General features: G+C 47.8%; 1 protein-coding gene across 3 annotated transcripts in view; it reads right to left on the bottom strand.

Annotated features, from left to right (window-relative positions):
* MDN1 (midasin AAA ATPase 1) overlaps positions 1-26765 on the bottom strand; it is a 2688524-nt gene that overhangs the window by 1157338 nt on the left and 1504421 nt on the right. For all 3 annotated transcript variants that reach the window (XM_069606482.1, XM_069606484.1, XM_069606483.1), the window contains exon 52: positions 4578-4696. In XM_069606482.1, the coding sequence (XP_069462583.1) occupies positions 4578-4696 (119 nt within the window). The remainder of the gene's footprint in view (positions 1-4577; positions 4697-26765) is intronic.

The raw sequence follows: 26765 nt of genomic DNA, 5'->3' as shown, positions 1-26765 counted from the left end.
ACTGTACCAGAAAGTATCAGGAGTACCCTCCATAGCCCCAGAGCCCTGGACCCCATCAACCCCCTACTTAACATGGCCTGGACATCCTGCAGCTGTTGTGCCATGTGTAGTTCTTGACGCACCAATGGACGAAATTAAGATGTCCAGCCCCCATTTGTCTGGGTTGATGGTCTCCCACTTGTTGACAAAGTTTGCTAGACAGCAGTCCACTTGGGTGCTAAAGTGGGGGGCGTAAGAAATCCAAAGGTGTGGGAACCTCTGTGGTCGGAGATACACAGCCGGAGGTGTGAGTAAAGGAAAAGAAGCAAAGTAGCCACCAGCATCCGTGGAAGGGAAGCTGAGCTGCCGGCGGGCACAGAGAAGCATAAGAAGTGCTAGCAGGGCTCACGGTTAAAGTGAAGCCAGCAGGCAGGGCAGATGTGGAACAAGGCAGCTGCCCAAAAGGACCGCCAATGACCGGTGAGTGAGGGGGAACAGAACAACATGTGCAGATGGAAACAAACCCGAAGCCACGGGTTGAATGAAAATTAAGCAAAGTAAATAATTACTAACATTGAACACCTTACTGAATTAAAACTTTATAGGTAAAGCTACAAAATGGTGAAAGATGAATGCGAAATTGCCAGTTTGAAAGCAACATACGAAATAAAAGAGCAAGTATGGCAGTTTGCGAAAGAGGACAGAAAGGTGGGGAAGAACAAAAAGCACCACAAAGTGAATTTTATGCATGAATACAGTGCAGCAATGCCAAAGACTGGCAAAAGATATGAGACACATTGTGGCACAGCCAAGAGGCTAACCAGGACAATCCGAGTGAGTGCGAACCTTCACATAAAGGCAGGAGGCCGACAAGGAGACGCTATGTGATTGTGAAACTTTACACAGGGGCAGATACAGAAGAACTTGTGTGGGCTGAAGGGTCTAGGGTTCCTGGTTGCACAACCTGTAATGGGAAGTCTGTGTGGTGCGACGACAGCGGCTAGACCAAGGAGCCCGCAATGTGAAAACCAGAGGTCTTGTTGAAGTAAACCAAGAAGGAGTAATCTAATTGCACTGTTAATCCAATCCAGAAGGCGTGCCAAGTTGATCTGGTGTGCTACACATTGAAAGACCAAGACTAAATATAAGTTGCCAAGTTGAAGTCTTGGGAAAGGGAACCATGTGGCTTGATGAACTTTAATGCTGTCTTGAGGACGAAATCCTCAAGTTCCTTCCCTTTGGAACTTTGTTACTATGAATTTGGGACAGGGAGCCCCAAGGACTTGTGGGACTGTTTTGAACATGGGAAAGGTAATCCTGAGACTTTTGTGGAACCTTCTGAACTTTGGGAAGGGAAGCTGAAAAGGAAGCTAGGAGCTTGTAGAAGCTCAAAACTTTTTTGTAATCACCATTTCTTTTGTTAACATCCCTACACATTGTTTAGCTTTAGTTGTGAGGGCAAGGTTAGGTTTTGGACACAGACAGATTTTCCAAGTTCAATCAGACTTTTCTCAGTTTCGTTCATGTAGGGAAATCCCACTTTAGCATAGGGCAAGTTAAGCTTTCCACCATCCTGACATCCAAGTTAATAAACCATTTTATTTTTAACTTTGAATCTGTTGTCTCCGTCTTACTTCACGATGCCTGCACAGTCCGCAGGGACTTGTGTCGGTCTTAATTGATTGGACCATCTCGTCCACTGCCTTTCCGAACAAAAAGCATATCCACCACCTTGGACTGCACGTCTGCCCAGAAGACCGTAGCCTTCAGCCAACCTTGGCATCGCAGGGCTACTCCGTTGCCCACCTGGCGGAAGCCAGAGTCTACAATATCCAGTGCTAAAGTGATGGCATGGTCCAAGGCCACCTCGCCCTGTTGTAATAGGTCCAAGGCATCAGCCTTCTTATCCTCTGGCAAGAAATACAGGATCAGACCAAGCTCGTACCAGAGTACCCGATCATACCGGGACAGGATGGCCAGGGCGTTTGTTTTCATGGTGGAAGCTGCAATGTAAATGATGCACTTCCCTACCACATCCAGCTTCTTCCCCTCCTGGTCTGTACGCTGCATGGACACGGATGAGGGTATCGCGGAGCGCTTCCTGGCGGCAGCTCATACCATGGAGTCTGGAGAAGGCTGGGGGTCTGAGTCCAGCACCCTATATTTCTTCTCCAGACTCTCTTGGGAGGGGCGGTGTTTGGAGTCTACAGCAGCTCCAACCCTTCCTCCCAAACATCGTCCAGCAGTGGAATCGACATGACCACCTTCGTGAAGACTCACATCGTTGAAAAGGGAACCCTTCCTCTTTTTTTTTTTAAGGGGACAAAGTTGAACAGGGCGGAGGCCCTCGACAACATGCTATGAAAAAAACCCACCTTTTTCTGGGGGTGTAGCCCTCACGGTTTCATCCATGACAAGAGGCTCACCATCAGCCAGTACAAATCTGTCGTACTCCTCCGTATGGGTCGGTGCCATGTCTGCGCCTGTGTCGGCATGCGTAGGAACTTCGCTTACCGGTGTCAACTGTCTCTGTGGCAGTGCTGGTGGTGGCATTTCGGCCTTTATGGGATAGGTTGTCCCCCTGGCTTAGCAAGGCTTGATAAGCACTTTGATCTTGTTAGGCTCGTCCGAGGACGACTCCTCACTAAATGTCTGGTAGGGCTACTGACCAGACCAAAAAACGGGGCAGCTGGTAGCCTCTGCAGCATCTCAGACACCAAGGTGCGGAGAGGCCTCAAGATGTCCAATGACATGTTCCTGGGAGCTGGCTGAGGCGTGCTTTGGAGCACAGGTGTCGGCTGCATGCTGAAAGGTGGATGAAAAGTCTGATCCAGCGCCCCCTCATTGATCCCTCCTGGGATATGCGACTGGAGCAACCTCCATCATTCGAATAGTAACCTTCAGGAAGGTGATAGTCGTCAGAGCTAGTGTATATTCGTGGGGATCTCCTCTGAGACCCTTGAAGGCTTGCCTGGGACACCTTTCCCACCCTGGGGAGAAAATCCTTACACGGCATCTTCTGGAATCCTGAGAGCCACTTTCGGTGGGTGTGGAGGTAAAGACACTTGGCGTAGCTGCTTCACTGGGCACACCAGAGTAGTAATGGCCCATTCCGTTGCTGAAGTAACAATGGTCGCCACCTTGGTTGGGGTCACCGATAACGAAACAGATACCTTGGATGGCGAAGTGGTCATTGATGAAGACAAGGCCTTGGCAAACAGCCGTCGTCAACAGGGTCTTGGGCCTCTCCTTTACGCTCTTGTCCTTAGAAGAGGAACAGTGCTTAAAGGGGTTAGGGACTTCCTCATGGAAGGTATTCCCCTCCCCACTAACGGCAGGCTGACTGTGGATGGAGACCGAGAACGTGTCCTTCGCAAATTGGGTCACGCTGCCATTGTGACCCTTGCAGAATCCTCAGCCTGGAGTCTAGCCTTCTTTTGAATCCTCTGACAAGAGGAATTCTCAAAGGAACTAAACCTCTTTTCAGAGGGTGCACCCTCATGGGACCGGCCGGTCCTGGGAGAGGCATTGTTGTGCCCAGAACTGTCATTGGATGGGGGCAGTATGACACGAAGGACAGTGATTGGTTATAGAGTAAAACACAGTTTTCAGGCTGAAGCTAAACAGTTTTTTTTCTTTTACAGAGGATTCCAGGCCTGATGACAAGGAATATTTATGAGCATGTGAATCAATGCCAGACCTTATGCTGGAGAAGAACTTCTATCCATTGGAATTAGAATAGACTTCAGGATAATCATAGAACAGCTTCCCCAACTCTAAATGCACTCAACCCGTCTTTAGGATAGTCCTAGGACCAGGCCACCACTGAACAAAGTCAGAAAAGTGGGATTTAGGGAAAGGATTTAACGCCCATATAACCCTATGGATAATGGGGGGAATCTGTTGAATGGTTGCAGAATCCCAGATTTATCCAAGATCTGAACTGGAAGCTCCCCCAGTTACACCAATGGTAAGGATCTGCATCATTCAAACAGGGAGTGGCTATCCAATCAGGGCTAGCCACCAGCCACCACATCTGGCCAGCAATAAAGATTCAGGCACCTGGATATATACCAGGATCATATAGTGCCAAACCACACATTCAGGCTTCAGCGTACATCACCCTTTGCCCGCGAAAGCAGCAGCTTTCCCCAGTTAAGGACATTCCACATATGGCATTTCCTGACCTGAGAACGCATGAAGGTGGCTAAAGAAAAGTATGGTCAAAGGACGAGCAAAAACCTTGTGGCATAAAGTTAGCATAGGTTTGATAAAAACAGGGATTTCAGCTAAAAACATATGTCAAATGATGGTTTTCAACAACAAGCAGAACCCCCCCCCCACCCTAATATAACATTACAGCTTAGTTCCTGAATTTCTAATGCTTTAAACTTCATACCTGGAGGAGTACATAATTTGATTACTTTGCTATTTCTCTGAATTAAGAGTTTAAACAAGCACATTTTGATCAGGATCACACAGGAGACAAACAAAATGCACAAGGGTCCTTTGTTAGTTTGTGGTACCCTGTTTTACCACATTTAAAAATTGGAGGTGTGTTGTATCTGAATAAAACAGTCACATGTTGTCAAACCCACCTTTATGAAGCTCAGAGGACAGTTTCAAGGCACTTGCCTTGTTTTTCTTAATGCTGTTGGAGCTCAGTAACGTCTTCTCAAGGTAAATCTGCTTTTCGCGGTTAAGAAATAATATTGATCTGCCGAAAAAAAAAGAAGACATAATTACAAAGTTTACATGCAAGAGGAATTCACTAATGTGAGCAAGTTTATCTGTAGGCTTCTCCGACTGGGGAAAGAGATTAAAGGTTTGTATTGAAAATGGACTCAGTCCAAAATACATGGAGCATTCCCCTCTGAAAAAGTTACTTGAACACAGTACAGACATTTAAATTCTATTTTTGACAACACACTACTACCGGGCTAATACCAGAAAAATCTGAACGGCAAGAGAGGGATGCCAGGATGTGAATTCTATATAGCACAAAGAAAATCCCTAACATGAATGGCTTCTGTTAGGGAGAATTCTCTGTAAAGGCTAATTTCCCAAACCTAGTGAGTCCCCCCAGTAGCTTTGCTGGATTTTTGGGGTTTATTTTTTTCTCCTGCTAAGAGTGAGACTCTTTTTCTCCCACTCTTCGGCATGATTTGAGAATGTCCTTTGATTTTGTAATATGTTTTATGGGTTATGCGGTCTTTTACTCCATAGGGCTTCATGTGTTTTTGATATGTGTGGTACACAGCACCCTCAGTGCAGTAACACAGGGGTGTCATAGTGACCCCCAAACAGACTCCATACCCTGGGACTGACTACTGTCTCCCAGGGCATGTAAAGTCAACATTGACTTTACTAGTCTTAAATTGTGAACAGAACCAGTACAAACCATCATATTGTGGAATTACTGGAAGGGGTAATTAGATTGCCCCTGGGTCTGTTTTTGAAGGGGGCACTGTCCAGTCCCCCCCCCCTTGTCGAGTTTCTGGCTGGTGGCAGTGGTTACCACGCGAAATATTCCACCGGAATATTTCCTATGGGATTTTCCCACTCATTTTAAACGCACCACTTTTTTGGTGCAATGTTAAAGATACCGCCGGGTTATTTAATATTTATTCCCCGGTTGGGTCTTTTTGCCAGGACTCGGTTTTAGAATGGCATTTGTGTTCGCCTCTGTAACTCCAACCCAAGTCAAGCCCTTTGTTCCACTTTTGGCGGGCTTCTGCACAGAAGCCTCCAAAAGTGGTGCCACTCTGTCTGGGTCTACAGGATGTGTGTGAGGGGGGGGGGGGGGGGGGGGGTAGGCACCCTGGACTGAGTTGCCTTGGCAACTCAAGTCGCACTCTTGTGTGATTGGCCCAGTGGTGAGCTACCCTGCTCACCACTTAGCATGTTTGATTGACAGCTAGGCTGGTGAATGGGGGTTTTGCTGCATAAAAGCAGGGCTTTGCGGACTGGAACTTCAGAAGTCGCCACAGGACAAAGAATCCGAAGAGGGGAGAAGCTGAGCCATCTACGACGACACCACCGGTGGAGCCCTGCTGTACGAAACGCACCACTTTCCCGACGACAGAGAAGATCTTCCTCCAGGAGAGTCTTCTTCCCTTTGAGCTGGTGGGACCAACCAGTTCGCCCTTTTCGCCTTCCTGGATCGTCTTGTGGTCGAATCGCCCGTGCCAAGCATCACGGCGGCCGGATAGCCACGCTTCACCACTACCGCGAATAAAAGGGTAGTACCTTTTAACCGGGAAACTCAGCGGCTGGTTTCTTCCCTGGCAGTGCAACGACCTCCAGCTTTCCTCCACGTCGAGATCTTCTCTTCCCCTGGACGAAGCACCGAATTACACCCGCTGCCAGGAACAACTGCCACCGCTGGAGCTTTCTCACGATTTCAGGTACTGTGTCCCGCCAGGTCTCCCTTGCAACAGACTGTCCCAAGGTGTCCCGTAAATCCTTGACTCTCTATCCTGGTGTGACCTCGGACCCGTTAACATTACCTTTCTAACTTGATCCAACCTCTTTTTGACTTTCCTGCAAAGACTTTGAGTGCATTTCCACTGTGTGATCTTGGGCACATTCCGCCTTGCTCTCTCCAAGGGTGGGCCTGGCCTATGAACTTTTTGCTCTACAGTAGACCCTGCCTTTCTTGACTTGCTATGGTTGTTTAAAAGTGTTGGTACTGTGTGATTTTCCTATTCTGCCTTTTCTCTCCCTTTTTAAATAATTATTGGAGTGCCATCTATGATTACACGCTCACCTCTGTTTTGCTAAATAAGTGGTGTCTTAACCTAGACTTGTCAAATAATTAATTGGGGAAGTGTATATATTTCTAGTGACTGTGTTTGAACTTGCTTGACTTATTAGTGCCAGTGTATTTTTACAATTGTGTTTTAAAATAAATAATTATATACTTTTATACCAAAGCTCTGATCAGTGTTTGCTTGTGCTACTGTATTTTTGGCCCTATTGTGTATACTCTATATACTGCCTAACTCTTTTTGAGAGAAGTCTGACTGCTCAGCCACAGCTACCAGGTAAATCAGGGTGTTACAGACTGCTACCAATTGCGTTTACTGCTAACACCTGTAGTCTTAAACTTTTTTGCAGTGGTCCCTAGGGATCTGCACAGGTTTCTGCCTAACAGCTTCAATAATCAGTCATATAATAAAGAGCTAAACATGGTGGTGAACAATTGTTTAATTATAAAAAGACATGCAAAACAACTGTTTTTTTAAGTTATACTTTCCTCCAACGTTATGGCATCTGTAATTTCTCATTGCAGCACTAAGCACTTTCTGTGCAGCGTTGCTGGGAAGCTCCATGAGCTTTCCTTTTTACTTTTCTGTGATATTCTGTTATCAGGGCAGGGGGATCCTTTTCATCCACCCTGAACTATTATGTGGAATTAGCATGTGGAGTCCTGAAGGGACACAAAGTATCCCTTTCTCTGATTATCCTGTAACTTTCTAGTTACAGTGGCAAGTTATCCGAGTGGCTGATGGCAGTTGATATTTTTCTACCAACGTTTGTGAACTTGTGGTGCAGGCTGTCTCCACAGCTGCAACAGGGAACACCGGGTACACAATTCTCTAATAATGTTGACTGTACGTTTTTATCGCCAACTCTTGATGAATTATTCTTTTTCTGAGGCCTTCTCCTGCCTAGGTAGGTGGGTGGTCTTGGTTAGGCAAGACTTGATGTAGTAACCCTGTGGGAGACTACACAACCATTGTCCTCTTGGTATTGGGTAACCCACCTCTATTGGTATAGGCCTGTACTACACAAGTTGGTAATCTGACTGAGCAGCCAGAGGGGTAAATGTGAGCTGTAAAGCTGCATCAATGAACTCCACAAATACAAGTAGCCAAGTACACTTATACTCAATGTTTTTGTTATAAATTATTAATTTAACAATAATTTTAAAATAAGCATTCTTTAAAAAGGGCAATATATGTAGCAATCAAATACACTTTAAAATAATGTTTCAGAATCAACACAAAGCTAGTAGATACTCTTTAGAGATGCTTCTTACTAACTTCCTACACCCGAAGGTGACTTCACTAACTAGGACAGTAATTGCATTTATATTTCACTAGTACACTTTGTAGACTTTGAGATTTGCAGAAAGGAAAGGTTAAGGGACGGAAAAAGATTGAACGGGGTTCTCAGAGCATGGGAGTACTTTAAATCTTCCAATGAAATAGAGATAAAAACCTTTCCCAGTAAAATTATTTTATAACCAATGTATCACCAATGAGTGACAATAAGAATCAAAGTCAATGGATTAGAAAAGTCTGCAGGGAGCCAGGACAGTCAACGTCAATTGGAGCAAAGACTAAGGAGCTGAGGCACATCTTAGATAGTAAAAGTCTTGCGCAAAGTTAGAGATTTTGTTAAAGAAAGATCACTGTAGGGTGACGAGCTGTTACACATGTGGAGGGTAGAGCTGAAATCAACTCTACCAAAGCAGCTACTGCAAGTCACAACTGAGAAGAGCAAGCTACAGACACTGAGGTAAGTACCCCAAGTCAGAACAGTACCTTTGGTCAGAAATCGAGTGGTCCAGCTGGCTTCTGTCTGGTTGCAGCGATGCAGATCCTGGATTCCTGGGCCTCAGTCGTGGGGACAAGAGGGAGGACGTCTGGGGACTCCTGTGGGAGCAATTTGGAGGTCGGAGGCAGCTATGGGCCCTTTTTCAGATCAGCAGCACTTTGCGGTTTCAGCACTCGGTAAACAGCACCACCGCGGATCCTCGGTACGGGTTGGGCTTCGTTCACTCCTTGAGCCCAGCACTCTGGTGAGGCAACTCGAGTTCTGGTCGTTCTGCTTAGGCTCCAGGATCTTCTGGCCAGATCACAGGTGTTGCACTCGACAATGGATTTCTCAACCGCTGGCGCTCGGGTCCTGCAGCAGCTAAGTAGTACAGCCAGTCGGGGAAGATGGTCCAGTGGAGTTAGTGTCTGGGTTAGTTGGTCCCACTAACCCAAGGGAAAAAGTCATCCCTTCCGGAGCTTCTGTTGTTGATCAAAAAGAGTTTCAGCACAGCAACAGGGATTTCACGGGCAGTTCAACGGTCCAGGAGGATACAGAAAGCTTTATTCACGGTTGCGTCAGGTTGCTCTTCCCAGTGGTCAACTCTGCCTTTGGTCCCAAAACCCTCGCCTTTAAAGCAGGTTTCTCTCATTCATGTGCAGCCCAGGTGTCACTCAAACAGCAGGGTGGATGCATTCAGGCATTCCTAAAGACAAAGGACAGGGGAGTTTCGGGAACCTCGCCCACTTCCTGCCCTTCCAGACACACTGGAGCCAGAGGCAGGTTTCAGTACTGAAGCCTGCCAAAGGCAAAATGAACAAAGTGCTCAAACCTGGTTTGGCGCACAGAGTAAAACCCAAGAAAGACCTCACAAACAGAAAATGGCAAAAAGACGACGAGCCGGGCCATTTTGACAAAATGGTCACCCATGGGTGCTATACTGCAGCTGAGGATTCAGCCTGCGGTAGAAAAGCACAATGGTAGGAAAATTAAACCACTGAACAGCCATTTAAAGTATTGAGGGTAGCATACATGTTCCTTTACATGAGTAGGTAGGAAAAGGGGCTACGAAGTAACCCCCCCCCCAGCACTCCACATAAGATGGGGTGTGCGCTGGATCTACAAAGAAAGGGTAAGTAAAGTCAATTTCACTTTACTATTCTTGGTAACAGTTGTTCTCATAAGAAAAGGTATTTAAACCTCATGGGAAACCCAAAGGAAAAAGAGCCCACTCCCTCCTGGGTAAAAATTAAAAAGTCCTAAAGTCCAGCAAAAGAGCTGGGGGCCTCCAAGGTGAAAGCGAATTAAAACAGAAGGGAATAGTTTCTTACCTGTAACTCCATTTCTCCAGCATTGGTATCTTTCATGGATTCACATGCTTAGAATATTCCCCGTCGTCAGACTGGGACCCCTCGGTACACATATATAGCCTTTTTCAAAGGAAAAACCTTCGACACTTTTGTGTCCCATCTACATCCTTCTAGGACCCGCCTACGCATGCTCCGCAGGCTGTGCTAGTATAAGAGGCCCGCCCCCGCGGCTCCCCTTCAGATTTCGGCCCCTTCAAAGTAGGAAGGGTTCAATTTATCACATACATTACATACGGGGAGGTTGGCGGGCGCATGTGAATCCATGAAAGATACCAATGCTGGAGAAATGGAGTTACAGGTAAGAAACTATTCCCTTCTCCAGCATCGGATCTTTCATGGATTCACATGCTTAGAATAGATTGTATAGCAGTAACGCTTGAGACGGCGGTGAGAATGTAATGTAACAATATATATCCTCACCCTACTACACAATGCATATCTCCCGTAGGGATAAGTTAAGTCATATAACATTGCCCACATAAAGTATATCGCCCTTAAGAGGGTAGATAACCGAATCTCCACAGGGAAGAGCTTACCTTACTGAAACAAATGGCGCAGGACAGCTCCTCCCATCTGCACCTCGCCTGCATGCTGCCTGGCAAGGCAGTAGTGGCGGGTAAACGTGTGGGGCACTGACCATGCCGCCGCTTGGCATATGTCCGTCAGCGGAATCCCAGCCCATAACGCTGTTGAGGAGGACATCGACCTTGTAGAATGAGCTCTAGGATGTCCTTGCAGTGGCCTTCCGGCCTCAAGAGTGACAAAAAGCAATCGTCGACGAGACCCATCTAGCCAGTCCCTGTTTAGAGATTGCTTTTCCTCTCGTCGACGGACCATATGCGACGAACAGTTGCCGAGTAGCCCTGATGTCTTGTGTACGATGTAGGTAAAATTTCAGGGCCCTCTTAATGTCCAGGGTATGAAGAGTTTTTTCTGCTGCCGATGATGGAGTGGCGAAGAAAGTAGGCAGAACCACGGATGAGTGTTTGTGGTATACCGTCGGAACGAACATAGGGTTAGTTGCCAGGACTACCTTGTCCTTAAAGAATCTTAGGTAGGGCGGGTCCACGACCAGCGCTTGTAGTTCCGAGATACGTCTGGCTGATGTGATAGCTATCAGGAATGCCAACTTCCACGAAATGAATTTTATATGTCGGACGTGGCCATAGGCTCGAAAGGCGGTTTCATCAAGCCTGCCAACACTGGGTTGAGGCTCCACATCGGGGGAAAACGTTTCACCGGGGGAAAGGCTTGAAATAAACCCCGCATGAAGTGTTTTACCAGCCTGTCACTGAATAGAGGAGACGACTGCCTCTTCCTTGTGAACCTCGAGATGGCTGCCAGGTGTACCTTTATCGACGAGGGGGACAATCCCTTTTCTGCCAAGAGGAGTAGGTAAGGTAGAACTTGTTCCGGCGTCACCAACAATGGTTGTAGGCCCCGTTGTCCTCTACACCATTCACAGAATCTCCGCCACGTATAGGAGTAAGATGTGTTAGTAGAAGGGGCTCTAGCCGCCTGTAAAATTTTTTTGGCAATCCTCTGAAATGTCTAAGGCGCCGAACTCCGAGAAGTCAGGAGCCAGGACGTAAGGTTTAGACTGTCCGGGTCGTGATGCCACACCGTGCCTCTGTCCCGGGATAGAAGGTACGGGACTTTCGGAAACGCTATGGGATGTTCCAGCGATAGATGGAGGAGGTCTGAGAACCACGGTTGCCTCGGCCAGTATGGTGTCACTAGAATCACCCGGCAATTGTATCTGCGTATCCACTGTATTGTTTTCCGTATGAGGGGAAACGGGGGGGAAAGCATAGAGGAACATGTCCGTCCATGGGAAGGAGAATGCCTCCCCCACCGATCCCTCTTGGGGCCATCTGCTTGCAAATTGCTCGCATTTCTTGTTGTCTTTGGTCGCGAAGGCATCCAGAGGGGGGTGACCCCATTTCTCGAACACTTTCCTCAAGTGACCCGTGTCCACTTCCCACTCGTGTATCTCATTGTCTCCAACCCCTCTTTCCATACATGGTCCAGTATTGGTATCGAGAACACCGACGACCTCCTCTTGCCATGTGGTCGAACAAAAAACAATCCTTTTTCTGTTCTTCTTGGGACAGACCAAATTCTTTGCATGCCTTCTCCATCATAGAATGGAATGACGCGATGTCGTCCGGAGGGGACGGGTGAGCTGGGCTTCTGGGGTTTTCCAACTCCGCCTCTGACTCCCAGGTAGGATCCCTGGAGGGGGATAATGAGATATCCGACATGGCCCCCCCTGTCGCACTCCAAATCTGGGAGCTCACCTTCCTCCTGTGCCAGTGTCGAGATTGGCGTGCGTGGGTGCGTCGGTTGACGGGACGGGCCCGGCTCGTCGACGAGTGACTGTGCAGGCTTGCCTGGGGTAGTCGCTGGTCCAACGACTGCAACAAGGACTGAGGCGTGGACAGAATATCCAACGACAAAACCGATTGAGGAGAGGAGCAGATACCGGTGTAACGGAGGCCCTCGTCGACAACTTGTCAGCCGCTCGTAGCCCTAGGTCTGCTGGCCCAGCAACTCTCTCGTTCTCGTCCTCCGAGGACAGCAACATAACTTGTTCTTGTAGCAAAGGCTCCGGGCGGGTCGGGTCAAAGACTTCAGGCCTCCAGGCCTCCTGTAGGATCGCCGTCGACGAGGCCCTCGTCAACGCCATTGTCGACGGGACGGTGGATGCCCCCTGTGCAAGTGGTAGGGAGGCAGTCGATGACTGGACCGCCGTCGACGACCAAGACTTCGCAGGTGGTTTTGGCGGTCCCGCCTTCTTCACACTGTGCCCGCTTTTACTCGACTCTCGACTCGTGGTCGATCTGTGATGATCGCCAGAGGAGGATTTCCTTTCCTTCTCATGCTTTTTTGATGAGGATGATTTCTTTGCCGAGGAGTCTCTAGTGGAGTGACTTCCAGACGACTCTTTTTCCGACGGTCTAGATTTCTTCGCGGGCGGTTCCGTCGAGGCCGCTCGGCGCGATGTTTTCGCCGACTGTGTGGAGCCCACCTCCGAGGGTGGGTATGCCCCGGCTCCATCATTCAGCCATGCCACCAGGCGTCGGTTCCGGTCTTTGAGGGTTTTTTGAGAAAACCCCTTGCATATGTCGCAGGTATCCGCCGAATGGTGAGGGTGGAGGCAATATATGCAGTCCATATGTCCGTCCCCCTCGTAAACCTTTTTTAAGCCGCATGTCGCGCATGGACGGAACAGCGCTTTACCTAACACAGAGGACATTATTACTCGAAATCCAATGACGCAACCTAGTACAAAACAGTAGGACAACACGAGGAGATCCCACTACTTTGGAGACGGTTGAAATCTGAAGGGGAGCCGCGGGGGCGGGCCTCTTATACTAGCACGGCCTGCGGAGCATGCGTAGGCGGGTCCTAGAAGGACGTAGATAGGACACAAAAGTGTCGAAAGTTTTTCCTTTGAAAAAGGCTATATATGTGTACCGAGGGGGTCCCAGTCTGACGACGGGGAATATTCTAAGCATGTGAATCCATGAAAGATCCGATGCTGGAGGAATGAGAATTCTCCCCAACAGTCTTAATGAGTCTTGCCTTTGGCGTCCTTCGCTTGGAAAGCCCGCCAAGGCCTTCTCTGTGCCGGAAAGGAAGTGGTGGAGGAGACCGAAACTCCCCAGGTCATTGTTCTTCAGTGTTCCTGCTTGGAACCAGTTCCAACTGGGAGGCTGGCTGTTGTCCAGGACAGCAAACCTCCCAGATTTGCATCAGAGGGTTATGGTATGTGTTAGGCAGAATCCTGGGCAGTGCCCTTAGGGACCACTACACAAGATTAAGACTACAGGTGGTAGTACAATTTCACCTTTGGTACAAGCCTGTACCACACAGAGTGGTAGCAGTAGCGGACCAGCCAGACTTATCTCAAAATCAAATGAGCAGTAGTAGAGATTACACAAAGGACTACAATTACTGTGACTCAAGCAAACACTGACTCCAGGTTTCTGGTTAAAAAGTAAAAGCACATTTATTATTTTTAGACCATCTGTTCACAAAAAACTTCCCTTCTATTACATTAAAACCACACTTCAAATACACTACACACAACCAATTCCCCTTGTGCAGAACAATTCAAGGTAAGTACCTTTGGATTTGACAGACCGGTGTTGCGAAACAAAGACGTTACCGGGGGTTATCACGCAATCACTTTTTGACAGTAATGACAGTTCAGTCATACGAAAGAGAAGCATACCCACGGGCAGAAATGTTACCGTAGTCGAACACACACAGCACCTGAATTAACACTGGAGAGTTGGGGATAAAAATCATAGGCAATACTTTTGTCAAGGCAGATAGATTCAAGAGACACTTTCTAAAACGTAGATAAAAGTCAATAGGCCTGTGCCAAAGTCAATGGGACAGGGGTCCTGTTGTCGAGGATCACAAGGTGAGAACAGTTCACAATTCGAGATTTGCCAGGCGTACTTCGACATTGTCAAAAGGGAAGCAAAAGTTATAAGAGGGATGGAAGATAAGGACAAGCCTTTGGTGAGTAGAAAAGGGTTCACCCTAGTTCCTCGAAGTCGGACACAGTACCTTAATCATATGAAGAGCCGGTGCCACGGCAGTTCCTGCAGACTCACGGTTCCTGAAGCTCCAGTCGAGAGGACAAGGACGACGTCTGAAGCCAGCAGCAGCAAAAGCAACGGTGAATAAAAGGTGCGCTCCTTTAAAACAGGAGAGGCTCTTCAGATGGCTATCCGGACCACTGGTTCAACCCACCAGGCTCAAGGGAAGACTACTCCGGACAGGATCTTCTCTTGTCGTTGAAGGGTAGATAGCTCAGGACTGCAGCAGGGCTTCACTGGGACTCGGGAGTTGCAACAGCCGTCTTCTTCTGTGCTGCTCTTCGATTCTTTGCAGTTCCAGTGGCAACTGACTTCCAGCTCAAGAGTCCTGCCTTTTATGCCAAAATCCCCCATTTACACAGCCTGGCTGTCAATCACTCAGCAGGAGGGTTGTCCGGCTCGGACAACCACCTCAGCCAATCAAGACAAAGCGTGACTTGGGTCTCCAAGGAGACCCTGTGCAGGGAGCGACTACACCCCTCCCTCACATTCAGCCCACCTAGGCACCCAGACGCCAAAGGAGGGCGAACAAGGGAGGCAAACCTGGTTTGCCATGCTAAGTAAAACACAAGGAGGACTTTAACAAAATGAAATAGCGATAAAACCCAACCAGAGCCGAAAAAAGTATTTGGTCAAGCGGGTTTAAGTTTGAGGCTAATATAATAGCCTAAACCAGTACCATGTTTATATAGTATAATCGCGGGAGAAAAGTTAAGGTAGATAACACTGCCATCAGCTAAGTCTTAGTGTTAAGAAAGCAGAATAAAGCTCAGAGAGGCACAGACAAAAAGGGATAGGAACTAACCCTTTCCAATACTCCATGTAAGATTGGGTGTACTGGGTCTGTAGTTTTAAATGACTACATAAAGTAAATGGCTACTTTACCCGTTTCTGGGGGACAGTAGTCAGCCCCAGAAAAATGGAGTCAGAGGGAAGTCTCAAAGACAACCCTGTGTTACTCCACTGAAGGTGCTGTGTAACACACAAAAAGTGGGGCTCATGGAGTGGTGTAGCTCCAGACCCCAAGAGCACACAAACAGTAGAAATACACATGGCAAAACACATGTAAGAGTGGCAAAAAGGCTTGCAAACTTACCAGGTGGAAAAAATAAACCCCTTAAATCCAGCAAAGCTGCTGAGGGATTCACTAGGTGAGGGAAATTAGCCATAAATGAGAATTCTCCCTGACAGTATGCTTTGGTGGGCTAGCCAGTTCTTCAACATAAAAGGTGAGGGTCTTCTAACTAAACCGGACAGTCGACCAATGGACTGAAGATTGGAAGCAGAACGGCGCCGGCAGCCACTTCCAGCGACCACCAGTGCAAGCTGTGCAACGCTGTATCCAGACATCACCTTCTGAACGACAGGGAAGACCCGAAAAAGAGGACTTCCTCCCCTGGTCTGGTGGGATCAACCAGTCCCAAACTTCAATTTGAGCCATCGCTGGAAGAGCTGCAACCTCCACGGCCTGCAATTCAGGAATGTCCAGGGTCCTGTTATAATAAGGTTTTTTGCAACATTCCCTTCATATTTTCCATGGACCTCCTTTCTTTATGCTCTGTTTTTGACCCTGATCTGACTTTTTGAAGGGAAGTAAAGCCTTCAACTTCACTTCCCCTGTCTTTTGCTCATTGTTATTGGGAAACTGATCAGTCCTGTCAGACTATCAGTACTGGGAAACTAGGTTTCCCTTTTGAATTCGTGTACTTTTTAACATTGAACACAGAACTTTGCAGGGCAGTGAGTATACTTTATCACCCAAGCTTTTTACACTTGGGATTTTTGGTTACTTTTATGTGTGTCTAAAGAGAAGCTGGCGGCATTTCGAGCATTTTTGCATTGTTTTTAGTGTGCACATTCACATTCATCACATATGGCTACTAAAAGTGCCGAGTGTCCTAAAAGTAACCTGAAATTTAAGGACACATTTACTTAATCAAATAGTTCAAGGACTTATTTAAACTTTCACCAGCACAAGTCAATTTCAAAATTATCTGCAGATACCCCTTTCAGGGAAGAAACATTGTGGCTCCTGGGACCTATGGGCACAAAGGCCCATTCTTCGTAGGGCTTGGACTGCTTAACGTAGGGAATTAAAGGGTCGTTCCCTCAAAAGGTTTAATGTCCCAATCGTTCGGGCAAGTATTTTTAGGCATACTAGTTTCCCTCACTGTTACACATGTGAAACCAACGGGCTAGGCACAGCAATCTTGTGCTAAACTTATCCATTGATGCATCGCCCTAAGTTCAAGTGCCCTTGCGGCAACAATACAGATCGCCCGACCTTCAAACTGACATCACTAGATGTGTACGTCCCTTTTCACAACACCAATGCACGTCTCGGGTCAACGTTCTCTGTGCGCAAGCCATTGACGTGTCTCCATGGAAATGCCAGGACACCCGTTTCCTTAACAAGTATAAACAGACCCTTTCTGAGCAGACAACATTGCAGTTGATTTTTCAATAGTCTCACTGTATTTAGTTTCAATCGCCCGTGAGATAGAGGACAGTCATTGGCTAAGGGCAATATGACCCAGAGCTCAGTGATTGGCTGCTAGGAGAAAGACAGTTCAGAAATTAAACAGATTTTTTCTTTTACCTAGGATTCCCAGCCGGACGACGAAGAATATTCATGAGCATGTGAATCCATGCCAGACCCCATGCTGGAGAAACATTATTTTTCTAACTCTATTTTGTACTCAATTTTCAGGAACTATGGCAACAATACAGCCCTACCAGTACGAGCCTGAATATAGCATAGACAAACTAATTGAAAGAGAAAGAAGCGGAAACGATGGGGAATTGGACGATAGTTGGGAAGACCAATCACCTGAGCCTAGTCGCATGGAAAACATTTCCACCTCGTGTAGCTGCAATCGGTGCAAGGTCATGCCAACCGAGGTGCAGAACTGCTGCTTCCAAGAAAACTCTGGATGCTTGACCTACATAGCTGAAGAAGACCCACCACTGCTGTTTGTTACTGAGCTGCATGACTTCAGGGCAGCCTGCCTCACAAGGTCTGTGTTGAGGATGATGGTGCTTATGCACGAACTTCACAAAACAGATCGCCCTCGCAATCCAAGTAACGAGCAAATATACTCTAGATGTGATGTAATGTAATTGACCACTGGGACGACTAACATTTCATGTTGTTCTCCTACATTGTCGTAACTTTGATCGATCAATGACAATTTAATTTAGTCTGTAAATTGAATACTTTTCTCACACTTATTGCAAATCAGAGTGTTCATCGCTTAAGTGTCTTTCACTTTCGACAAAAAAAAAAAATATTTCTCTATGGCCCAAACAGTTGTGGCATGAATGGGTGTTCACTTTTCTTTTGTACTGTGTCGATATTTCAAAGCACAAGTCAATTTTTCAATAAAGTTATTTTTCTAAGGGCAACCATGCCATCGAATTTAGGATGCATTTTCAAGTAACGTGGTACACTCATCTGGTTCATTCAATTAAAATATTTATGTTTCTCTTTCACGGTGGCCTACCGTAGGTTTACATGGTGGCTGCATGGGAGGCTTTGATTCCGCATTCAAAAAGTAATACCCACCTGTGTCGTTTGAGCCATTCGCTCCAAATTCCCCATTGACAGCTGACAGTACAGGGGATTTTCACACACTGTGCTGCAACCTCAAGTATACAATTTGTAGTTTGTTTGTGCCATCAACATCACCAAACTAAATAAAATACAAATGAGCATATACAAATAGTGGATTTAATTTTTTAGTGAGTCAAGAACACGCCCAATCATCTATGAGGGTCATGAATGAATGGTTGGTGCCCTTTTGCGCTCACCTTGTCCTCTTTCCTCCCCCCTCCAGCTACACTCAATGTGTCAAACACCATATGCAACTCAAAGGGATCCTCCAGACTCCCCTCTTCAAGACCCTGTCCCTGCAATCAATGTAAGTGTGTCCCATCTGCAGTGTTCTGGGCCTATTTCGCTCGCCTCATACCCATCCATCACCCATCCAGTATCAATGGCAGTTTGCAACTGTGGCCGGGCACTCGCAAGTGGGTTGGGAGGATGGGAACGCTCAAGGTGCCAAACACCAGGTACACTTCAAAGGGATCTTCCGCACAGTAACCATTGTTCACATGGCCTCCCCAGACCCAGTGTGTCCAAACTCCCCTCTTCAAGACCATCGATACCCCCTTCCTTCCTCCATCCATCCCTCCTTTCTTCCCTCCTCCACAGTATCAATGGCAGTTTGCACCTAAGACCATGCGCATGCAAGGCAGCTGGGTGGGTGGGTGGGTGTGGACGCTTAAGGTGTTGAATAGCTAGCCTCTGTGTAGCATTGAAAATATACATTACGCATTATACAGACTCTGTTTTTGTGTTGGCAATAAAAGTCTGTGGCTTTTATTAAAGATAAAAATAAACCAAACCTGATTGCTGTGTTTATTTCACAAATCAACAGGTGTGCAGCGTTATAGTACTTTTTGGGCACTTGGACCAGGAAACAAGAACTGGCCCTCGTTAGCGCACCAAGTGCCCCCATTGCGGGCTCTCAGGTCCGTGTGTTGGGGACCTGCATCTCGTCTGTTAAGCACTCTTGCGCTTGCTGGCAGCTTCCTTCAAGGCACATGCCAACACACCCAAGTGGGTCTAGGGCCACTCTGGTTCACCCAAATGACCCTTGCTCTCCTACAGCGCTATTTGCCTCCCCTTGTTGCTAGTATGTTTAAAATCCCTGCACGGAATAATTCCATCCCATTTACTGATCGTTGTGTTCCATTTTTGTGGAAACGCTCTGGATCAGAATAGAGTATACTCCCACCAGGATGTGATCGTGTTTTTAAATGGTAGTTTGCCTTTTGTCTCTTCGGTCCACGTTTGTGTCCTTCCCAAAATGGAACGTCTGACGATACATGCAGATTTGTAGGTTTTCTCTTATCTATTAAAAGATATTGCTTGTGTTAGTTCTGGTCTTATATATCCAGTGAAACAATGTGATTTCCAACCTCCTATCTTGTTGTCTACTTGTGTCCCAATGCCTGCACGCCATGCTGATGTGGCTGCGACCATCCTACCATATTCTGCAATATCCATTATCCACATGGCCAGACCAGACCCAGTGTCTCCAGACTCCCCTCCCCAGCAATCAACATACGTTTAGAATGTATTGTGTCCTCCAACGTATTCCTCATCTTTAACATGTAATATCCACCCTTCAGCAGCTTCGGAAACCATTTTCGGCATAGGGTGCCCTGCGTTGAGGGCGTTCAGTCGATGTCCCTCGAAGACCTCTGTCGAGGGTGATGTCATCAGAGGCTATAAGTAGCACCCGCAGCGCCCGTTGGCCTCAGTTCAGTTTCTCCATAAACGCGTTTGCTCCGTGAGAAACCTGGCGCGCCTCATACTTATGAAGTATATTTCTCTACTGGAGGGGCGTGGCTAACCAGCCATGGGATAATTCTTGTCTCACAGTAGCTCCTGCTGATCCTGCAAGATCCTGCTAGATCCTGCTATGCATGCAACTTAAGACGCAGACGACCTAGGAGCGAATCCAATGCTGTGTGAAGGTGCCGGGTATGCAATGAATGCAGACTGAAACAAAACCGAGATGTGGACCCGATGTTACAACAAAAAGAGTTGCGGAGAAGTTCCACAGAGTTGGTAGCAAGATGGCGGCCGCTCCCGCACAAAGAGAAATACCGGCAAGCCATACATGAGAAATTCTGGGACTGCGAGGAGACACCCACGGTTAATAACAGCAGTTAGCGGAAAGTGCTGCACTAAAGCAAAGAGAGACGAGCACACATCATGCACCGCTCAATGGGCGAGCTGCTGGGAGGAGCTATAAACCCAGAGGAGCGTGCCCCTACAATTGAGGCGCATACAGAAGAAGCAGTTTCCTGCCCCGACCGAGGGTCGGAAGCCAGCGACAGACCACAATCCCAAACCCCAGCAGGTGATCCGAACACACTCAGATGTGAAGCAAGCTTGTAGAGCGTGCAACGGCAAGCAGCCAGACCGCGTGACGGCAGACAAAGAAAAGGGGCAGTGGAGGTGACTGAGGATCAGCCCGATTTTTGCTGCTTGTTGGATGGGCGCGTTGCCCAATATATGAAACCACACGAAGACTGGGAACTGCACATCGAGAGGAAAAGCAGTGCTGTAGAAATTCGGCCCTGTGAGAAGAAGGAAATAGCCGAGTGCCCGCAAGCACTGAACAAATACATAACAGCGGACGGGCTGGATCTGCTTAGATGAGCGGACATAGTTCCAAGTTCAGCGATGCACAGCCCGCACGAGTAATGGTGGAGCCCATTGTACTCCGCTGTCACAAAGGAGCTATCCGCAGGTCAGAGGCAATGCTACATTAAGCGTGAGGCCTGCTATACAATATCAAAGCAGGAGAACAGATTGTGAGTCTTAGCCCAGTAGGCAGTACAACTGACGAGGCATTCTAACGAGTGGAACTGATTTGTAAGGACACATGGCAGAAACACCGAGCAGCACAGAGACATTACAACAGAAGACACGTGTTAGAAGGCACTCAGCAGTAAGTCTGCAGAGGGAAACTCAGTCTCGTCAAAACAGCGGGCGCAACACAGAAGAAGCAGCTGCAATGTTGGGAAATGAGGCGCGCTGTGGTCACGTCCCCGGCGAAGCGCGTTGCTGTTTTGACTCCAGAGCTGGTCGCGTGACAAGGAGCGAACGTCAATCAAGCGAACCAACGGCAGAGAGATCAGTGGCCATAAGCCTCTGCGGACGGAGCTGGAAGAGCATGGACATTGCTAATATAATAAGACCAGCACCGGAGATGGAGACATAGCTGCATTTCTGCTTCACTAAAGAAAAGGCGGCGGCAGCACAATGAGCTTAACAAACGGAACAGGGCGCACCATGGTAGCGCCCTGCAATAACAATTGTGGCACATCAAATACAATAAAAAGAGGCACATATACAAAATGAGTGGCGCCCACAGCTACAGGGCAGCTGTGTGAGCAGCAGACCCAAACCCAAGCAACACCCCCGCATTACTCGGGCACAAACTGCTCACAAGCACGACCTTCTAGCCACGGCAAAGAGATAGGGGAGACCCAGAGAACCGGCCCCGGAACCTCGAAGTAAGGGCTGCATGGTGCACGCAGCGCATATGCATGGGAATAAACAGAATGTGCCCAGTCGACCAGAAGGAATAGAGCACACCGGAAGAAAGGACGTGAAATACTGGAGCCCAGTCGCCATATACATCTAGTTTCACATGCCGGAGGAAGTAACGGGATACGCATGGAACACGTGAGAAGAACCCGATAAACTGGCCGAGAGTACTCCTGCAAGAGTGCAAAGGAGCTTTACAGACCCAACTAATCGTAGCGTGAGAGAACTAATACTAATTACGGCAAACTGAGGTAGAGGGGTAAGACAGAATGGCCTCCAAATCTCTGAAACCAAAAGGGAAGCAAGCAACGATGGAAGACTTCTGTTAGGCAGAATCCTGTGCAGTTCCCTTAGGGACCACTGCAAAAGGCTTAAGACTACAGGTGTTGGCAGTAAACCCAATTGGTAGCAGTCTGTACCACCCAGATTTACCTGGTAGCTGTGGCTGAGCAGCCAGACTTCTCTCAAGAAGAGTTAGACAGTACATAGAGTATACAAGATAAGTACCAAAATACAGTAGCACAAGCAAACACTGACCAGCGCTTGGGTATAAAAGTATATAATTATATATTTAAAAAAACACTTTGTAAAATACACTAACGCTAACATGGCAAGCAAGTTCAAACACAGTCACTATTAATATATATACATCCCTGATTACTTATTGAACAAGTCTTAGTTAAAACACCACTTATTTACAGACAGAGGTGAGCGCTTAACCTAAGATGGCAGTCCAATAAGTTAATTAAAAAGGGAGGGAAAAAGGCAGAATTAGGAAACTACACAATACCAACACTTTAAGAGAACCAGAGCAAGTCGGAAAAGGCCAAGTCTACTGAGGAGGAAGAAAGTCATAGGCCAGGCCCACTCTTGGAGAGAGCAAGGCGGAATGTGTCCAAGATCACACAGTTGAATAGTACTTTAAAGAGCCGTTGCAGATGGTTCGAAAAGGGTTGGATCAGTTCAGAAAAAGTTAGTTAGCAGGTCCCAAGTCACCCCAGGATAGAGAGTCAAGGATTTACAGGACACCTTGAACAGTCTGTTCCAAGGGAGACCAGGCGGGACACAGTACCTGAAATGGCGAGAAAGCTCCAGCGGGGGCAGTTGTTCCTGGCAGCGGGTGCAAGTCAGTGTTTCGTCCAGAGGAAGAGAAGGTCTCGACGTGGAGGAAAGCTGGAGGTCGTTGCACTGCCAGGGAAGAAACCAGCCGCAGAGTTTCCTGGTTAAAAAGGTACTACCCTTTTAGTCGCGGTAGTGGTAAAGCGTGGCTATCCGGCCGCCGGGGTGCTTGGCACTGGTGATTCAACCACAAGACTATCCAGGAGGCGAAAAATAGGGCAAACTGGTTATTCCCGCCAGTTCAGAGGAAGACGACTCTGGGATGAAGATCTTCTCTGTCGTTGGGAAGTGGTGAGACGGTTCAGCAGGGCTCCACCGGTGGTGTCATCGTTGCAGGTCGGCTCAGCTTCTCCCTCTTCGGATTCATTGGTCCTGTGGCGACTTCTGAAGTTCCAGTCCCCAAAGCCCGGCTTTTATGCAGAAAACCCCCATTCATCAGTTCTAGCGGTCACTCAAACATGCTAAGTGGGGAGCCGGGCGGCTCACCACTGGGCCAATCACACAAGAGTGCGACTTGGGTTGCCGAGGCAACTCAGTCCAGGGTGCCTAAACCCCCTCCCACACATCCTGTAGACCCAGACAGAGTACCACTTTTGGAGGCTTCTGTGGAGAAGCCCACCAAAAAGTGGAACAAAGGGCTCGACTTGGGTTGGAGTTCGAGGCTAACACAAACGCCATTTTAAAACTGAGTCCTGGCAAAAAGACCCAACCGGGGAATAAATATTAAATAAATAACCTGGCGGTATCTTTAACATTGCACCAAAAAGTGGTGCGTGTCATGATGCCTGCCCCCGGAAGACCAGACCAGGCCCAGGCATCATGCCACTTGGAGCATGCCCAAAAGCCCCAGTTAGGGGCTGTTTGGGTACAGTCCTGGCGCCATGGGCGCCAGGCTCATTATTGATAACTTACCTGAAGCAGACCAGGCTGCATACTCACCTGAGGCAGACCATGCTGCATGAAGACTCAAGCCAAATGAGGCTTAGGAGGGACTATTTTACTGAAGGGACTATTTTGTTACTTGGGTGGGGCTGTGGAAGAATACTTGCCTGGATCTTCTTCCAAGGCTATTTAAACCACGCCCGGACAGCCACACGTGCTTCGCGTTATTCTGCTTGCAGCAGCATAACGCTCACTGTGTTTTCAGCAGCTCCAGTCTTCAGCCACGCCCGCTTCAGTCCTGGGACTCCTGAAACAAGAAGAAAAGAAGAATAAAGGTTAGAACAGGAGTTTTAACTTTAATCCTTACCTGAATCCGGATCCATTTCGCCACGGAACTGAAAGACAGGAGTCTTTGAAGCATCGATTCGCATTCCTACGGCGCCGCGCTGAACTCACCTGCTTGGCAGTACTTCAGCATTCCATCACGCTCTCTCCATCTAAGAGACAAAGACAGCAAGGTGAGCAAGGGGACTCTCTAAGGCTATACAAGCTACCCCCAAGGACTTACCCGATTTACCACGGGAGGTACTCACCTCATCTCGGGTCGGCGCAGTCAACTCTGCTTCATCGCCGTACCCCGGCCCCTAAGGGGAAAACCACAATAGACTTACCTGAATCTTACTGAGTGTCAATAGGAAATCTTCGAGTGGATTAATCGGCAACCTGCAAGGAATCAGACAGAGTGAAGAGCAATTTCAACTCTTATGAACAATTGGACTTTAGAGTCAATACTGGAACTCACCAATTCCTCTACGCCAGTGAAGTAACTGGTCATCAGGAAGGAGAGCTCATCCTTCCAAACCATCAGGTGAGACTAAGGAGGGGACATCAAGAGTGATCTGTGGGAAGACAACGGGAGTGGAGAAGGTGGGTTGACACTCAATTCCACGGGTGGTTAATTCCTCTTCTCCTTTGCAGAAGAATATTCTTGAGAGCCAGACAAACTAGGCTGAGCGGGCCAGTCCAGTCAGTCATCTCGACGCTACACGTCACGCTGGTGGAAATAACGGCGGCCCAGTTCCGGTCGACGCCCCCGTGGGAACCAGGTGAGCGTAACAGTGTGTTTAAAATGAATGGAAAAGTCCCATAGGAAATATTCTGGTGGGATATTTCGCGTGGTAACCACTGCCACCAGCCAAAAACTCGACGAGGGGGGACTGCACAGTGCCCCCTCGAAAAACAGACCCAGGGGCAATTTAATTACCCCTACCAGTACTTCCACAATATGATGGTTTGTACTGGGTCTGTTCTGTTCACAATTTAAGACTAGTAAAGTCAATGGTGACTTTACATGCCCTGGGAGACAGTAGTCAGTCCCAGGGTATGGAGTCTGTTTGGGGGTCACTGTGACACCCCTGTGTTACTGCACTGAGGGTGCTGTGTAACACACTTACCAAAAATACATGAATCCCTATGGAGTAAATACTCCATAGCCCATAAAACACATTACAAAGTCAAAGGATATCTCAAATCATGTCTAAGAGTGGGAGAAAAAGAGTCTCACTCTTAGCAGGAGAATAAAATAAACCCCAAAAATCCAGCAAAGGTGCTGGGGGACTCACTAGGTTTGGGAAATTAGCCTTAACAGAGAATTCTCCCTAACAACTTCGATAAAACGCCCCATGCAACGGAGGGGACCAGCAAGAAGGGCAGACATCAGCAAGCGGATAACATGCCGGAGCGAGACAAACAGCCGATCCTGGACGCAATCGCAGACCTGTAGTCAGCCTGGGAAACCAAATTAGAAGCAGCTATGGCAGACCTCAAAACATCATTGATCTTAAAATTGGAGCGGTGCAGGAGGACGTGAACATTCTGAGACAAGATGTCAGGAAAATGTCGGAACGCATGGGAGAACTGGAAAAGGATGCAAGCTCACAGTGGACTGTAAATCGCACGCCTTGGAGACCCACACGCTGCGACAGCAAGTGGGCAACTTGGAAGGTAGAACTGAGGAGGCGGAAGGACGGGCACGCAGGAATAATATACGCCTTGTCAGGCTTCCAGAAGGCAAAGGCCAAAATCCCACAGACTACATAGAGACCATGCTACTACAGGAAATACAAGGAGGAGCTCTCACCCAGGGGTTTGCAATGGAGAGGGCGCACAGAGCCCTCACGAGGAAGCCTCCACCAGGGGGCGCCTGAGATCCAGGACTGGAGCTTGGCAACAGTTGGGGATAGGGAGGTAGGAGGGAAGTTGGGGGAAGTGTTTTGGTTGGGGGGCCGGAAGGGAGTTTTGGGAGTTGGGGTGATAGCAGTTCGAGAACAAGCCTACATAAACACACATCCAAGATGGAAATGGATAAAGAGAGGAGAAGGAGGAGGGACGGGATATGGATGAGATATGGGAGACCTGAAAATAATGACCTGGAACGTCAGGGGGCTAAATAGTTATTTAAAAAGGAACCGAGTCATGATATATATAAAAAGACAGAAGATAGATGTTGCCTTGATACAAGAAAACGCACCTCACTAAAGAGAAACTAAAAGTCCTGAAAAGAAAATGGAAGGGCACCCTTATAGGGGCAACATACTCATCTTATGCCAGGGTGGTGGTCACTTGGGTTGCGCCACATGTCCCATTCCAGTTGCTACAGTCCACGGCCGAGGCCGACGGGACGATGGCAATATTGAGGGGACTAATCAAAAACAGAGAAGTATGCATTGTTAACACATATGCGCCGAACCAGGCCACAGTGACCTACTTTAGGACCCTGTATAGCAAAATGAGCCCGTACCTAGGCTGCACAGTTATTTGGGGCGGGGATTTTAACTGCACATTGGACCCAACAGTTGACAGGTCAGACACTAAATACTATAGACCCACCCCTGCTGCCAGAACCCTAAAAACACTACTGCGAGACCTCCAGTTAGAGGACACGTGGAGGCTGCACCACCCACATGATAGGCACTACTCACATTACTCGGCCCCACAAAATCTGTACAGGCGGTTAGATTATGTATTTGTTACTCAAGAGATTACCCACGAAATTAGGTGCCCAGAATATAGAGCAAAAGTCCTCTTGGACCACTCACCACTGACCTTATTCTTGGCAATACATAA

Source organism: Ambystoma mexicanum, chromosome 4p (assembly GCF_040938575.1).
Source record: "Ambystoma mexicanum isolate Mex_15411 chromosome 4p, UKY_AmexF1_1, whole genome shotgun sequence".
In the NCBI taxonomy this organism is placed as follows: domain Eukaryota; kingdom Metazoa; phylum Chordata; class Amphibia; order Caudata; family Ambystomatidae; genus Ambystoma; species Ambystoma mexicanum.
The sequence above is the reverse complement of the archived record's forward strand: the minus strand, read 5'-3'. Positions and strand labels throughout refer to the sequence as shown.